Source organism: Oncorhynchus gorbuscha, linkage group LG11 (assembly GCF_021184085.1).
Source record: "Oncorhynchus gorbuscha isolate QuinsamMale2020 ecotype Even-year linkage group LG11, OgorEven_v1.0, whole genome shotgun sequence".
Classification (NCBI taxonomy): domain Eukaryota; kingdom Metazoa; phylum Chordata; class Actinopteri; order Salmoniformes; family Salmonidae; genus Oncorhynchus; species Oncorhynchus gorbuscha.
The window spans coordinates 60,516,882-60,531,854 of NC_060183.1; the positions used below are offsets into that span (position 1 = coordinate 60,516,882).

Here is a 14,973-nt window from a genome sequence, read left to right on the forward strand (position 1 = left end):
TGGCCCGGGTATCCTGGAAGGACATTGACCTCATCCCGTCAGTTGAGGATGCCTGGTCATTCTTTAAAAGTAACTTCCTCACCATTTTAGATAAGCATGCTCCGTTCAAAAAATGCAGAACTAAGAACAGATATAGCCCTTGGTTCACTCCAGACCGGACTGCCCTCGACCAGCACAAAAACATCCTGTGGCGGACTGCAATAGCATAAAATAGTCCCCGCGATATGCAACTGTTCAGGGAAGTCAGGAACCAATACACGCAGTCAGTCAGGAATGCTAAGGCCAGGCAGAAATTTGCATCCTGTTGCTCCAACTCCAAAAAGTTCTGGGACACTGTGAAGTCCATGGAGAACAAGAGCACCTCCTCCCAGCTGCCCACTGCACTGAGGCTAGGTAACACGGTCACCACCGATAAATCCATGATTATCAAAAACTTCAACAAGTATTTTTCAACGGCTGGCCATGCCTTCCGCCTGGCTACTCCAACCTCGGCCAACAGCTCCACGCCCCCAGCTACCTGCCCAAGCCTCTCCAGGTTCTCCTTTACCCAAATCCAGATAGCAGATGTTCTGAAAGAGCTGCAAAATCTGGACCCGTACAAATCAGCTGGGCTTGACAATCTGGACCCTCTATTTCTGAAACTATCATCCGCCATTGTCGCAACCCCTATTACCAGCCTGTTCAACCTCTTTCATATCGTCTGAGATCCCCAAGGATTGGAAAGCTGCCGCAGTCATCCCCCTCTTCAAAGGGGGAGACACCATGGACCAAAACTGTTACAGACCTATATCCATCCTGCCCTGCCTATCTAAGGTCTTCGAAAGCAAAGTCAACAAACAGGTTACTGACCATCTCGAATCCCACCGTATCTTCTCCGCTGTGCAATCTGGTTTCCAAGCCGGTCACGGGTGCACCTCAGCCACGCTCAAGGTACTAAACGATATCATAACCGCCATCGATAAAAGACAGTACTGTGCAGCCGTCTTCATCGACCTTGCCAATGCTTTCGACTCTGTCAATCACCATATTCTTATCGGCAGACTCAGTAGCCTCGGTTTTCCGGATGACTGCCTTGCCTGGTTCACCAACTACTTTGCAGACAGAGTTCAGTGTGTCAAATCGGAGGGCATGCTGTCCGGTCCTCTGGCAGTCTCTATGGGGGTGCCACAGGGTTCCTCGGGCCGACTCTTTTCTCTGTATATATCAATGATGTTGCTCTTTCTGCGGGCGATTCCCTGATCCACCTCTACGCAGACGACACCATTCTATATACATCCGGCCCGTCCTCGGACACTGTGCTATCTAACCTCCAAACGAGCTTCAATGCCATACAACACTCCTTCCGTGGCCTCCAACTGCTCTTAAACGCTAGTAAAACCAAATGTATGCTTTTCAACCGTTCGCTGCCTGCACCCGCACGCCTGACCAGCATCACCACCCTGGATGGTTCCGACCTTGAATATGTGGACATCTATAAGTACCTAGGTGTCTGGCTAGACTGTAAACTCTCCTTCCAGACTCATATCAAACATCTCCAATCGAAAATCAAATCTAGAGTTGGCTTTCTATTCCGCAACAAAGCCTCCTTCAATCGCCGCCAAACTTACCCTAGTTAAACTGACTATCCTACCGATCCTCGACTTCGGCGAAGTCATCTACAAAATTGCCTCCAACACTCTACTCAGCAAACTGGATGCAGTTTATCACAGTGCCATCCATTTTGTCACTAAAGCACCTTATACCACCCACCACTGCGACCTGTATGCTATAGTCGGCTGGCCCTCGCCACATACTCGTCGCCAGACCCACTGGCTCCAGGTCAGCTACAAGTCCATGCTAGGTAAAGCTCCGCCTTATCTCAGTTCACTGGTCACGATGGCAACACCCATCCGTAGCACGCGCTCCAGCAGGTGTATCTCACTGATCATCCCTAAAGCCAACACCTCATTTGGCCGCCTTTCGTTCCAGTTTGCAAAAATCGCTGAAGTTGGAGACTTATCTCCCTCACCAACTTCAAACATCTGCTATCTGAGCAGCTAACCGATCGCTGCAGCTGTACATAGACATTTAACATTTACATTTAAGTCATTTAGCAGACGCTCTTATCCAGAGCGACTTACAAATTGGTGCATTCACCTTATGACATCCAGTGGAACAGTCACTTTACAATAGTGCATCTAAATCTTAAAGGGGGGTGAGAAGGATTACTTATCCTATCCTAGGTATTCCTTAAAGAGGTGGGGTTTCAGGTGTCTCCGGAAGGTGGTGATTGACTCCGCTGTCCTGGCGTCGTGAGGGAGTTTGTTCCACCATTGGGGGGCCAGAGCAGCGAACAGTTTAGACTGGGCTGAGCAGGAACTGTACTTCCTCAGTGGTAGGGAGACGAGCAGGCCAGAGGTGGATGAACGCAGTGCCCTTGTTTGGGTGTAGGGCCTGATCAGAGCCTGGAGGTACTGAGGTGCCGTTCCCCTCACAGCTCCGTAGGCAAGCACCGTGGTCTTGTAGCGGATGCGAGCTTCAACTGGAAACCAGTGGAGAGAGCGGAGGAGCGGGGTGATGTGAGAGAACTTGGGAAGGTTGAACACCAGACGGGCTGCGGCGTTCTGGATGAGTTGTAGGGGTTTAATGGCACAGGCAGGGAGCCCAGCCAACAGCGAGTTGCAGTAATCCAGACGGGAGATGACAAGTGCCTGGATTAGGACCTGCACCGCTTCCTGTGTGAGGCAGGGTCGTACTCTGCGGATGTTGTAGAGCATGAACCTACAGGAACGGGCCACCGCCTTGATGTTAGTTGAGAATGACAGGGTGTTGTCCAGGATCACGCCAAGGTTCTTAGCCGTCTGGGAGGAGGACACAATGGAGTTGTCAACCGTGATGGTGAGATCATGGAACGGGCAGTCCTTCCCCGGGAGGAAGAGCAGCTCCGTCTTGCCGAGGTTCAGCTTGAGGTGGTGATCCGTCATCAACACTGATATGTCTGCCAGACATGCAGAGATGCAATTCGCCACCTGGTCATCAGAAGGGGGAAAGGAGAAGATTAATTGTGTGTCGTCTGCATAGCAATGATAGGAGAGACCATGTGAGGTTATGACAGAGCCAAGTGACTTGGTGTATAGCGAGAAAAGGAGAGGGCCTAGAACAGAGCCCTGGGGGACACCAGTGGTGAGAGCGCGTGGTGAGGAGACAGATTCTCGCCACGCCACCTGGTAGGATCGACCTGTCAGGTAGGACGCAATCCAAGCGTGGGCCGCGCCGGAGATGCCCAACTCGGAGAGGGTGGAGAGGAGGATCTGATGGTTCACAGTATCGAAGGCAGCCGATAGGTCTAGAAGGATGAGAGCAGAGGAGAGAGAGTTAGCTTTAGCGGTGCGGAGCGCCTCCGTGATACAGAGAAGAGCAGTCTCAGTTGAATGACTAGTCTTGAAACCTGACTGATTTGGATCAAGGTCATTCTGAGAGAGATAGCGGGAGAGCTGGCCAAGGACGGCACGTCTATCGGTAAATAGCCAACCCTTTTTTACCTACCTCATCCCCATACTGTTTTTATTTATTTTATTTTCTGCTCTTTTGCACACAAATATCTCTACCTGTACATGACCATCTGATCATTTATCACTCCAGTGTTAATCTGCAAAATTGTAATTATTCGCCTACCTCCTCATGCCTTTTGCACACAATGTATATAGACTCCCCTTTTTTTCTACTGTGTTATTGACTTGTTAATTGTTTACTCCATGTGTAACTCTGTGTTGTTCACACTGCTATGCTTTATCTTGGCCAGGTTGCAGTTGCAAATGAGAACTTGTTCTCAACTAGCCTACCTGGTTAAATAAAGGTGAAATAAAATAAAAGTTGTTCCGTTGGAAGGTGTATGTTCACCCCAGTCTGAGGTCCTGAGCGCTCTGTCGCAGATTTTCATCAAGGATCTCTCTGTACTTTGTTCCGTTAATCTTTTCCTCGATCCTGACTAGTCTCCCAGTCCTTTCTGCTCAAAAACACCCCCACAACATGCTGCCACCACCATGCTTCACCGTAGGGATGGTACCAGGTTTCCTCCAGATGTGACGCTTGGCATTCAGGCCAAAGAGATCAATCTTGGTTTCATCAGACCAGAGAATCTTGTTTCTTATGGTCTGAGAGTCTTTAGGTGCCTTTTGGCAAACTCCAAGCGGGCTATCGTGTGCCGTTTACTGAGGAGTGGCTTCCGTCTGGCCACTCTACCATAAAGGCCTGATTGGTGGAGTGCTGCAGAGATAGTTGTCCTTCTGGAAGGTTCTCCCATCTCCACAGAAGAACACTAGAGCTCTGTCAGAGTGACCACCAGTTTCTTGCGATCAGCTTCCATTTAAGAATAATGATTTAAGAATAATGGAGGCCACTGTTCTTGGGGACCTTCAATGTTGCAGACATTTTTTGGTACCCTTCCCCAGATCTTTACCTTGACATAATTCTGTTTCGGGGCTCTACGGACAATTCTTTCGACCTCCTGGCCTGGTTTTTGCTCTGACATGCACTGTCAACTGTGGGACCTTGTATAGACAGGTGTGTGCCTTTCCAAATCATGTCCAATCAATTGAATTTACCACAGATGGACTCAAGTTGTATTAATCAAGTTGTAGATACATCACAAGGATGATCAATGGAAGCAGGATGCACCTGAGCTCAATTTCGAGTCTCATAGCAAAAGGTCTGAATTCTTATGTAAATAAGGTATTTCTGTTTTTTATTTTATAAATTTCTAAAGCCATTATTATTTTTTCGTCACATCGGGTATTTTGTGTAAATTGATGAGTAAAAAAAATCGCTACAAATGAGAACGTGTTCTCAGTCAACTTACCTGGTAAAATAACGGATAAATATTTAGCAGGTGAAACCCCCGAGGACAACCCATTCAGATTTTTTTTTAAGTCACTGTCTTTCCTGCAGTTCCTACCACTACCACTGGATGTCACCAGTTTGTAGAAATTGGTTGAGGTTTTTCCTTTGTGTAATGAAGAAGGACTCAGAACGTCACTTCATGTGTACCTTTTGATAGAGGCGCGTAACCAGCGTCAGTTTGTTTTGCTCCTGTATTGAACACAGATCATCCCGTCTTCATTTGATCGATTATATACGTTTAAAAATACCTATACGTTTAGAAATACCTGTATTACTAAAGTAGTTTTAAATGTTTTGGCAAAGTTTACATGTATCTTTTTAGATATCTTGTAGCGACGTTGCGTAAGTTGGAAGCAATGTTTTTCTGGATCAAACACGCCAAATAAATTGACATTGTGAATATATACCGACGGAATTCATCGAACAAAAGGACCATTTGTGATGTTTATGGGACATGTAGGAGTGCCAACAAAAGAAGCTCGTCAAAGGTAAGGCATTATTTATATTTAATTTCTGCGTTTTGTGTCACGCCTGCAGAGTTGAAATATGCTACTCTCATTGTTTACTGTTCAGATGATAGCATCTTACACTTTCGCCGAAAAGCTTTTTTCAAATCTGATATGTTGGCTGGATTCACGAGTGTAGCTTTAATTTGCTATCTTGCATGTGTAATTTAAGGAAAGTTAGATTTTTATAGAAATGTATTTGAATTTTGCGCTCTGCATTTTCCCTGGCTATTGGCCATGTGGGACGCAAGCGTCCCGCCTACCCCAGAGCGGTTTTTAAGAGCAGTATTTGTTATACTGTTGGCCAATGCTTGGTTTCTTATGAGAATAACTGTGAAATATTGATCTTGTGTGTCTTCCCTTAACCACTCTGTTAATGTGAGCCAACAATAGTAGAGTAAGCAGGCACTAGGCAGTAGAGCTCTTTAATAAAGAACAGATCAGAGGGACTCCTTGACCCTCCCTATCCTCAAGACGAGCATAAAATATAGTCCTACAGTTCACCTGCCTGCATCTTATCACCATATCCTCTTTTACCCTCTTTTCACACTCTTATCAGCAAATCATGCAAGCACACTTATGCTTGAAGATATGTATTGAAAACCAATCGACATGGCAGTGTCATATGGCATAGGCTGTGGTTACAATATAGAAATATTACTGCTGTGTTCAAGTAGGTTACTCAGAATTTGGTACTAGCAAATGTAAAGGGGCAAACAATTCAAGGTTTTGGAACTGTATTTAGAGGTAAACAAATATTTAGTTTGTTTGTTTGACATTTACCTGGCTATTGAAGGTTTACCTGAAGCAGTCAATCATGTTAGTTATTTTTCTCACAGTGTACCGTAAAGCGGTCCAAAGTTAGATTGATTTCAGTAAAACTTTTTTTTGTTGTCATTTCAGTAAACTGTTCAGCATAGCTCTTTGAAAGATCTCACTCACATTTTAAATGGATAGGATCATACTGGTAATGCTGCAGCGCCCCTGTAATGTTAGTGCGTGTACAACAGACTCTATTGCTTGGTTAGTGGCAGTGTCTGAGCTATATGTGTAAAATGAATGTGTAAAATATACATGTAGATATAAGGATAGTTTAGATTATAGTTATATGTTTATAGCATGGCAAATTCAGTAGAACCAGAATCCTTACTGTAAGGGCAAAACTTAATAAAATCTAGAGGCAATGTAATCTCCTGGATCCTGACACAAATTCAACAAAGCACCACATTTCAAATGTATGTGAGGTGATACTTCTTCAGCATTGAGCTTTTTGTTTTCCTGTTTATCTGTGCCAAAGCATCACTATAGCAGTTTTGTCAGCAAGGTGGCATAAAGGAAGACTGTTTTTGTTTTGTTATTTTCTAGATTTGAAGGAGTTTCTGATGTTGAAAGTGACAGACATACTGGAGCTGCAGCTACAGTGTCTGTGTACAGTTGACAAACTGTTTCGATCGATCCTTACTGTCTCCCGAGGTTGAACCTGGTGGGAAATGATGAATGATTGATTGATTGAGAAGTTATACTTTAATAATACCCACAAAGAAAAGTGTTTGTAATCAAGGCAAGATATAAAATCTATAAAAAGATACATTCTTAGAAAAGAAAGTTGTTGTCCCCATAGGAGAACCTATGGAAGAACCCTTTTGCGTTCCATGTAGAACCTTTTCTGCAGAGGGTTCTACATGGAACCCAAAAGGGTTATCCTATGGGGACAGTCAAATAACTTTTTTGAAACCATTTTTCTAAGAGTGTACTACACACACATATATATTATTTACATAAAGAGTGTTTAAAATGGGTCACGGTAAGAATATTCATGAACTCATGCACTGTCCTTGGTAGTTAGGCTGGACAATTTGAGCCTTTCATCTTGCTCCTCTTTCTCCTCCTCTTCCTTCTTCTCTCGTGCTTCTCCCTCCACATGGTACCCCACCATCAGCTGGTACACCATCACCCCCAACACTGCACCAATGAAGGGGGCAAAGATTGGCACAAAGAACCAGTAGGCATTAGCCCTGTGGGAGACCAAGACAGAGACAAGGTTGTATGTTTATGGAGAACAGGGAAAGCAGAGCTATTACACAGAAAAAGAAAAACAGGAGAAAAATCCAAAACTCACGTGAAGACCTCACCACCCCAGCCAGCCAGGGCAGTAAAGATGCGTGGGCCCAGGTCCCTGGCAGGGTTGACAGCGTAGCCCGAGTTGAAGCCCATTGACAGGCCGATGACCAGCACCACAAACCCCACCGTGAAGGCCTCCAGGCCCCGGGGGATGGGGTTGTTGTAGGGGTCCACGATGGCCAGGATACACACGATCAGAGCTGCTGTGCCTATAATCTGTAACACAGCCAAGCTCAGTTTTACATGGTTGTTGCAGGAATGTGCATGTTGTTATGTACAACGGTTTTATACAGGATAATATTCCATATAACTACTTGTGATTCTGAGGCTGTCCTAATACGGAATACTAATATACTATAGTATACTAATAGTGTGTATGTACCTGGTCAAAGAATCCATTAACCAGAGTGAGATGTTTGGAGGGATATGTGGCAAAGATCCCAGCAGTGGCATTCTCCCCCACAACGATCAGTGTTCCTTGGCCGTAGTCCCACAACGCATCTGGAGAAACCACGGCAAGATATAAGAGATCACAGTGTGTGTGGTATCATTTACAGTAGCTTTAGAACCTTGAAACTCCCTTCGGGAGAAAATAACAGTTATTTTCAGACAGTCTAAACTTTGACAGTCTTGAGAATGTTTTTGGTGAAATATGGCCACTGGAAAAACTATTGTTGTTGCTGTTTGTACATTTCTGAAAATATAAATGATCAGAATCCTACTAACCAAAATACATGCCAAATATGATCCCAGCTCCCAGGAAGGATCCTATAGTCTGGAACAAGAAAAACACAGGGAATTTCCTCCAAGGTTCTCTCCCCAATAGACAGAGGGCGAAGGTCACCGTTGGGTTCAGGTGGCCTCCTGTGACAAAGAACAATTTGGAAAATGGTGAATTCACCATTTGTCAATTTCATTCTATTCTATTCAATTTTTCTCTGAGTAAAAAACACCCAAGACCATCTCTCTTAAAATCAAGTCTCTGAGTGAGAGAAAAATAGTGAGGGAAAACAACTAGAGCCTATCAAGACCAAAGATGATTCTCTTAAAATCTTTTCTCTGAGGGAAAAAAGGACTATCTGCCGCAATAGTAGGTAGACTCAGTAAATGCCTGTTAGGACGGGAGGTCTCTGTGACAGTAAATTGGAGGGATTAATTTTATTTTCAAGGCTGCCATGTGTATTAGGCATTGAAAAACGTGGGTACAAGTGAACTGTGGAAATCTATGTTCCTTTGCTTAGACAGATTAATCCTTGTATAGTGAATAAAGTTATAACACAATTTGCGATTTCACATTTTCCTTTCAATCACGGACCCAATGGCTTTAAAATTCAAGGGGCAAGCCAGCATCGTACTTCTTGTCTCTGAGCTTCTCTCACCCTTTCTTTCTCTCTCTCTCTTTCTCTCTCTCTCGCTCTCTCTTTCCCTCTGACTGTTTTACCTAAGAAAAAAACATTGACAAGGGTAAATATTGCACTTTATATTAGTGTCAGTTTACCTTAAGTATAATGTGTCTGTCACAATAGGCAACCGATGACTCCCAATAGACTCGCTACTCTCAGACAGTAACGCCCCCTCACCTGAGATCTGTCCGCTGACCAGGATGCCCAGTGTAGCAGCGAAGCCAAAGGCAAAGTTGACGGTGAGGAACATTCCATGGGAGCCACCACTTAGCACCAGCTGGGCCACCGCACCACAGCCAAACATCTACAGAGAAGGGAGAGAGACAGGTTAAAGGAGAAACACTGTGCATGGGTAACCAAACGCAGGTGAACATTGTAGTGTTGTTGTTGGGTTATGTCTTGTTGAATACATGTTTTAACAATTATACAAATCCCCTAAATACAGTATATATAAGGGTCATCAACAAGTTTACTATGGCATGCATATCACATACAGACTGACAGTCTGTAGCTATCTGTGTAGACTGCCTGTATATGTAGATCTGTGAGAATGGAGGATGGATGGAGAATAGCCTGTACCAGTCCAGTCTGTTTCTGCTTTAGTCAACTTGTTGTCAGGCCAAAATAGTTTTTCAATCAGCTTTTGTCTGAGTTCTTTGTGCACTCAGGATCCCAAAAATGCCTGTGGTCGAGCGGTGGTCTAGTACCATTTCAAATATGTTTTTTGGACTTTAGCTCAGGTCACCCAAGACGATCAATGCCTTTAACAGCTTGACCTGAGTATCCGCTTGCTGTGCCATGTGGCCATTTTGCCTACTGATCTTGACTGAGGTGTGGCTTCCAATGACCCGAGAGGCCATGTGTGTGTTGATAAGGGTGGGCTACGGAGCCCAGGGGTTCTGGTGGTGGACGTTTTTTCAACAAATTAGCACGGTGGATCATACAGAAATATATCATCTTTCTATATGCATTTAATCAACAGTGTGTTGTGGTGGGTGGGTTATGCTGCCTATAGAGTATCCTATCTATAAAATCTACCTGTGGAGCCTTCCTTAGAGCAGAGAAGACCTGCCTTCAGGCAGTCAGGGCCAAGGGAGTTATGTTTGCCAGGGAGGCATAAGTCTTCACTCAGTAGTGTGGCCAAACAGTGGATCAGACATCAGTTACACCTCTCACGCTGCAGGCAAGAAAAATACCAGATGGCAAAACCGCCCCCTCTCAGTTTGTATCTTCCCTCCAGCTACTGTTATTGTTCTGTATGGGGGTAAATATTGGAAACAGCTGACCCCAGGTAGCTGTTTGTGTGTTAACCTCGTGTTTTATTTGGATTTAGCGGAATACCAACAGGGATGCCAGGGCCTTACCTACGTGGATGACTGTTTCACCTTAGTGGGCAAGGTTCTATTCTATTCCATAGATTTGTCTCGAAGGCTAGGTTTTGAGTTTTTCCTAAAGCAGGTATTCAGGTGAAAATGTTCATGAATTAATTATAGATAATTCAACACTTTAATCAATTTGTGTATTTTACAGAGAGATTAAGTGAATTCATGTAAATATGGAATGTAATATCTCCAAGGAAGCATGAACAATTATGTGATAATCTCTCTTTTCCTCAGAATAAATTACCTTGCTCTATGGAAAACAATTTGAAGTTCTTTAAATGTATCATTTTAAAGGAAAGGATGTTTATTTTCAGTGTAGGTTTTTCATGTAGACTTGAGAGGTTAATTAAGATGTGATAATAAAATAATATTAACAAGATGATAATATAATTCACTGTCAGTTCTGCTTGTATAGCCAATGCTAACAATGTGGGAAGAGCTATCCTTTTACATTCACACCCAAGCTCAAAGCACTGCTTTAAACAACACATTTAGATTAAGATGAAATTCCACAAAAGTTCAATGTGAAATTAATTAGAAAACAAGCAATTAAGTCATCAGAGAATATTAGATGCTTAATTAACCATCACTTTGCTTAATTACATGTTTCATCCATATTTTTGAAGACATTCTTTTCATACCGACAAGCGATAGATAATAATAGTATGGTACTGTGTTTCTAATTCACATTCACCCACTCACTATAATAGGGTTTTACATACATAGGTAATACTATTGTAGTAATGTAGAACAGTCTCTACTCACCACCAGTATCAGGGTTCCCAGGCACTCTGCCAGACCCTGGCGTAGCAGCATGTGACGGACCTGAAAGGTCCTTGCGAGCTTGTCCATAAGCACCTTCTGTTTTCCCATGATGCAGCTGTTGGTCGTCCAGTGAAAACAGGGTCCGTTGCGGAGACGTGGGGCTGACTTGGAATGTGTGTCAAGGAGGACCGCGTGTCGACTCTTTAAGCACTCAGAGAGGGATCCCTCCCTCGTTGATTTTTTTTAAACATGTCTCTCCTTGATTCTGAACGCCTACCTCCACATCTCCACCCATATCTTTTTTCCTCTTCATTTAAAAAAATACCTTTTCCTCACTTGAATTCAGGTGGATTAGTACTACAACTACTTGGTGTTTTGAAACTTAGTCAAACTTGTCACCTCCTTGTATGCAAGCAAAACTACAGCCTCTACAAAGAGGTCTGCACCTTCACGGCACAGCAGGTAGTTGGTTCAAGCTCTACTCCATGTGTTCACCCTAAATCACTAAAACAGTTTTACGCAGGGTACTTAAATTCCCTTACTTAGCAGATGTTGTTGCGAATGTAGCGGAATGTTTCTCCAACAGTGCGGTAATATCTAGCAATACAAAACAATACACACAAATCTAAAAGAAAAAATTGTGGAATTAGGAAATATATAAATATTAGGATGAGCAATGTCAGAGTCTGGAGTATAAATAAATAATGAACAAAAATATAAACGCAACATGCAATAATTTCTCAGATTTTACTGAGTTACAGTTCATAGAAGGAAATCATTCAATTGAAATAAATTCATTCGGCCCTAATCTATGTATTTCACATGACTGAGAATACAGATGAGCGTCTGTTGTCATAAATACCTTTTAAAAAAGGTAGGGGTATGGTTACGACACATCGATACAGTACTGCCCAAACATGCTCAATGGGTGACATGTCTGGTGAGTATGCAGGCCGTGGAAGGACTGGAACATTTTCAGCTTCCAGGAATTGTGTACAGATCCTTGCGACATGGAGCCGTGCATTGTCGTGCTCAAACATGAGGTGATGGCGGCGGATAAATGGCACGACAATGGGCCTCAAGATCTTGTCACGGTATATCTGTACATTCAAATTGCCATCGATAAAATGCAATTGTGTTCATTGTCCGTAGCTTATTCCTGTCCAAACCATAACTTCACCAAAACCATGGTGCACTATGTTCACAATGTTAACATCAGCAAACCGCTCGCCCACATGACACCATAGATGTGCTCTGAGGTTGTGAGGCCGGTTGGACGTACTGCCAAATTCTCTAAAACGACATTGCATGGTAGAGAAATTAACATTCAATTATCTGGCAACAGCTCTGGTGGACATTCCTGCAGTCGGCATGCCAATTGCACACTCCCTCAAAAATTCAGACATCTGTGGCATTGTGTTGTGTGACAAAACTGCACATTTTAGAGTGGCCTTTTATTGTCCCCAGCACAAGGTGCACCTGTGTAATGTTCATGCTGCTTTAAAAAGGCTAGGTGTCCCACTAACGGGACAACTTTGATGTAACTGGAGGGCACGCAATTAAAATAAATAATCATAAAAATGATCAAACTGCACTGTCCGGTTTACAGTAGGCTTTACAGCGAAAGCATGCCATGCGATTGTTTGAGGACCGCGCCCCACAAAATGTTTTTCCACCGGCACAGGTTTCATAAATTCACAAATAGCGATTAAATATTCACTTACTTTTTGAAAATATTCCTCTGATTTGTCATCCAAAGGGTCCCAGCTACAAAATGTAGTGTCGTTTTGTTAGATAAAATCCTTCTTTATATCCCAAAAAGTCTGTTTAGTTGGCACCATCAATTTGAGTAATCCACTCGTTCAACATGCAGAGAAAGGAATCCAAAAAGCTACTGCTAAACTTTGTTAAAACAAGTCAAAATATGTTTCTATATAAACCTCAGATACCCTAAAATGTAATTAAACTATAATATTTCATACAGAAAGAAGTATGTTTAATAGGAAAATGATATTAGCAGGTGCGTGTCCTCTTCGTCGCACGCACATACACAAATTTCCAAGTCTGTGTCCCTGTGGTAAAACTCATATTTCTAACTCGTTTTGGAAGAAACACGCCTGAAACCTTGAACAAAGACTACTGATACCCAGTAGAAGCCATAGGAATTGCATACTGGGAGCTAGATTTATTTTTTCCCCTATATGATCCATTGGAAAAGCATGGGCACGCAAAAAAAAAAATGTTGGTTGGTTTTTCTTTCGATTTTCTCCTACCACATCTATTGTGTTATAGTCTCCTACATTATTTTAAGATTTCTACAAAGTTCAGAGTGTTTTCTTTCCAATGGTACCAATTATATGCATATCCTGGTGTCAGGGCCTGAGCAACAGGCAGTTTACTTTGGGCACGTCAGTCAGGCGGAAATTGAGACAAATAGACCCTAGCCTGAAGAAGTTGAATAATCTTCCTGATATGCCACACCAGTCAGGTGAATGGATTATCTTGGCAAAGGAGAAATGCGCACTAACAAGGAAGTAAACAGATCTGTGCACAAAATTCAGAGAAATAACCGTTTTGTGCATATGGAACATTTCTGGGATCTTTCATTTCAGCTCATGAAACATGGGACCAACACTTTACATGCGCTTAGATTTTTGTTCAGTATATGTGACGGGATGTATAGACATTATGGAAAGTATGTGGATACAACATGTAGTGTATCTGTAGAATATGTGGGATAGAATAGTATATCTACAGCAATAGTTGAATAGAATTGCCTTGAATAGAATACTGTTTTATGCATATAAAATGAGTAAAACAGTATGTACACATGATGAAAGTGACCAGTGTTTCATGTCTATCTACATAGGGCAGCAGCCCCAAGACGAATAGGTAAAAAATCTGTCGATGTTGTCTTGAGCACGTCTCTTAACCCTAATTGTTCCTGTAAATTGCTATGGATAAGAACGTCTGACAAATGTCATGTTGGAGTCACTTTTATCGAAAGTAAGAATAGAAGATGTTTCTGAACACTTCTCCATTAATGTGGATACTACCATGATTATGGATTATTAGGGATGAATCGTGAAGAATGATAAGTGAGCCTCTGTACAGAGGCACAAAGATCGTACAGGTGTTAGAACTTAATTTGACATTTACATTTACATTACATTTAAGTCATTTAGCAGACACTCTTATCCAGAGCGACTTACAAATTGGTGCATTCACCTTATGACATCCAGTGGAACAACCACTTTACAATAGTGCATCTAAATATTTTAAGGGGGGGGGGGGTGAGAAGGATTACTTTATCCTATCCTAGGTATTCCTTAAAGAGGTGGGGTTTCAGGTGTCTCCGGAAGGTGGTGATTGACTCCGCTGTCCTGGCGTCGTGAGGGAGTTTGTTCCACCATTGGGGAGCCAGATCAGCGAACAGTTTTGACTGGGCTGAGCGGGAACTGTACTTCCTCAGTGGTAGGGCGGCGAGCAGGCCAGAGGTGGATGAACGCAGTGCCCTTATTTGGGTGTAGGGCCTGATCAGAGCCTGGAGGTACTGAGGTGCCGTTCCCCTCACAGCTTCGTAGGCAAGCACCATGGTCTTGGTCTTGACATTTAGTCCATAATGTTTCTTGATCGGTGGTTAGGCTATTATCTGGCCAAAATTAGGCCAAATTAATATTAATATAACGTGTGTTAGTGTGGGTTTTCAGTGAATTTATGTAAATCACCAATCTCATCTGCATTTCCAGCGACACAGGAACATTCTTAGAAAGAACAGATTGATCAAATTGACATCCTACACCTGTACACCCCCCCAAAATGCTAATCTCCCCATTTATTGCAATGGTGAGAGGTTAGTTTATTTTGTTGTAGCCTTCTCACTTATCCTTATTTATGATTCATTCATAATTGTTTCAG

At 43.0% G+C, this 14,973-nt stretch overlaps 1 protein-coding gene across 1 annotated transcript; it reads right to left on the reverse strand.

Moving 5' to 3' along the window:
* Positions 1-6,889: 6,889 nt before the first annotated feature.
* On the reverse strand, positions 6,890-11,242 carry aqp3b (aquaporin 3b). The gene is made up of 6 exons (XM_046368234.1): positions 11,056-11,242; positions 9,086-9,212; positions 8,232-8,369; positions 7,888-8,006; positions 7,504-7,721; positions 6,890-7,399 (listed from the first exon to the last, which is right to left on the reverse strand). The coding sequence occupies exons 1-6, from the start codon at positions 11,161-11,163 to the stop codon at positions 7,207-7,209; spliced, it is 903 nt and encodes a 300-aa protein (XP_046224190.1). The 5' UTR covers positions 11,164-11,242; the 3' UTR covers positions 6,890-7,206.
* Between the last annotated feature and the right edge of the window lie 3,731 nt (positions 11,243-14,973).

Bases quoted from the DNA above. Each gene is read 5' to 3' on its own strand.
- aqp3b (XM_046368234.1), bottom strand. From the start codon at position 11,163: ATGGGAAAACAGAAGGTGCTTATGGACAAGCTCGCAAGGACCTTTCAG. The intron at 9,213-11,055 runs GTGAGTAGAGAC...CCTTCTCTGTAG, and splicing joins TGGGAACCCTGATACTGGTG to ATGTTTGGCTGTGGTGCGGT. The intron at 7,722-7,887 runs GTACATACACAC...GCTGTGTTACAG, and splicing joins TTAATGGATTCTTTGACCAG to ATTATAGGCACAGCAGCTCT.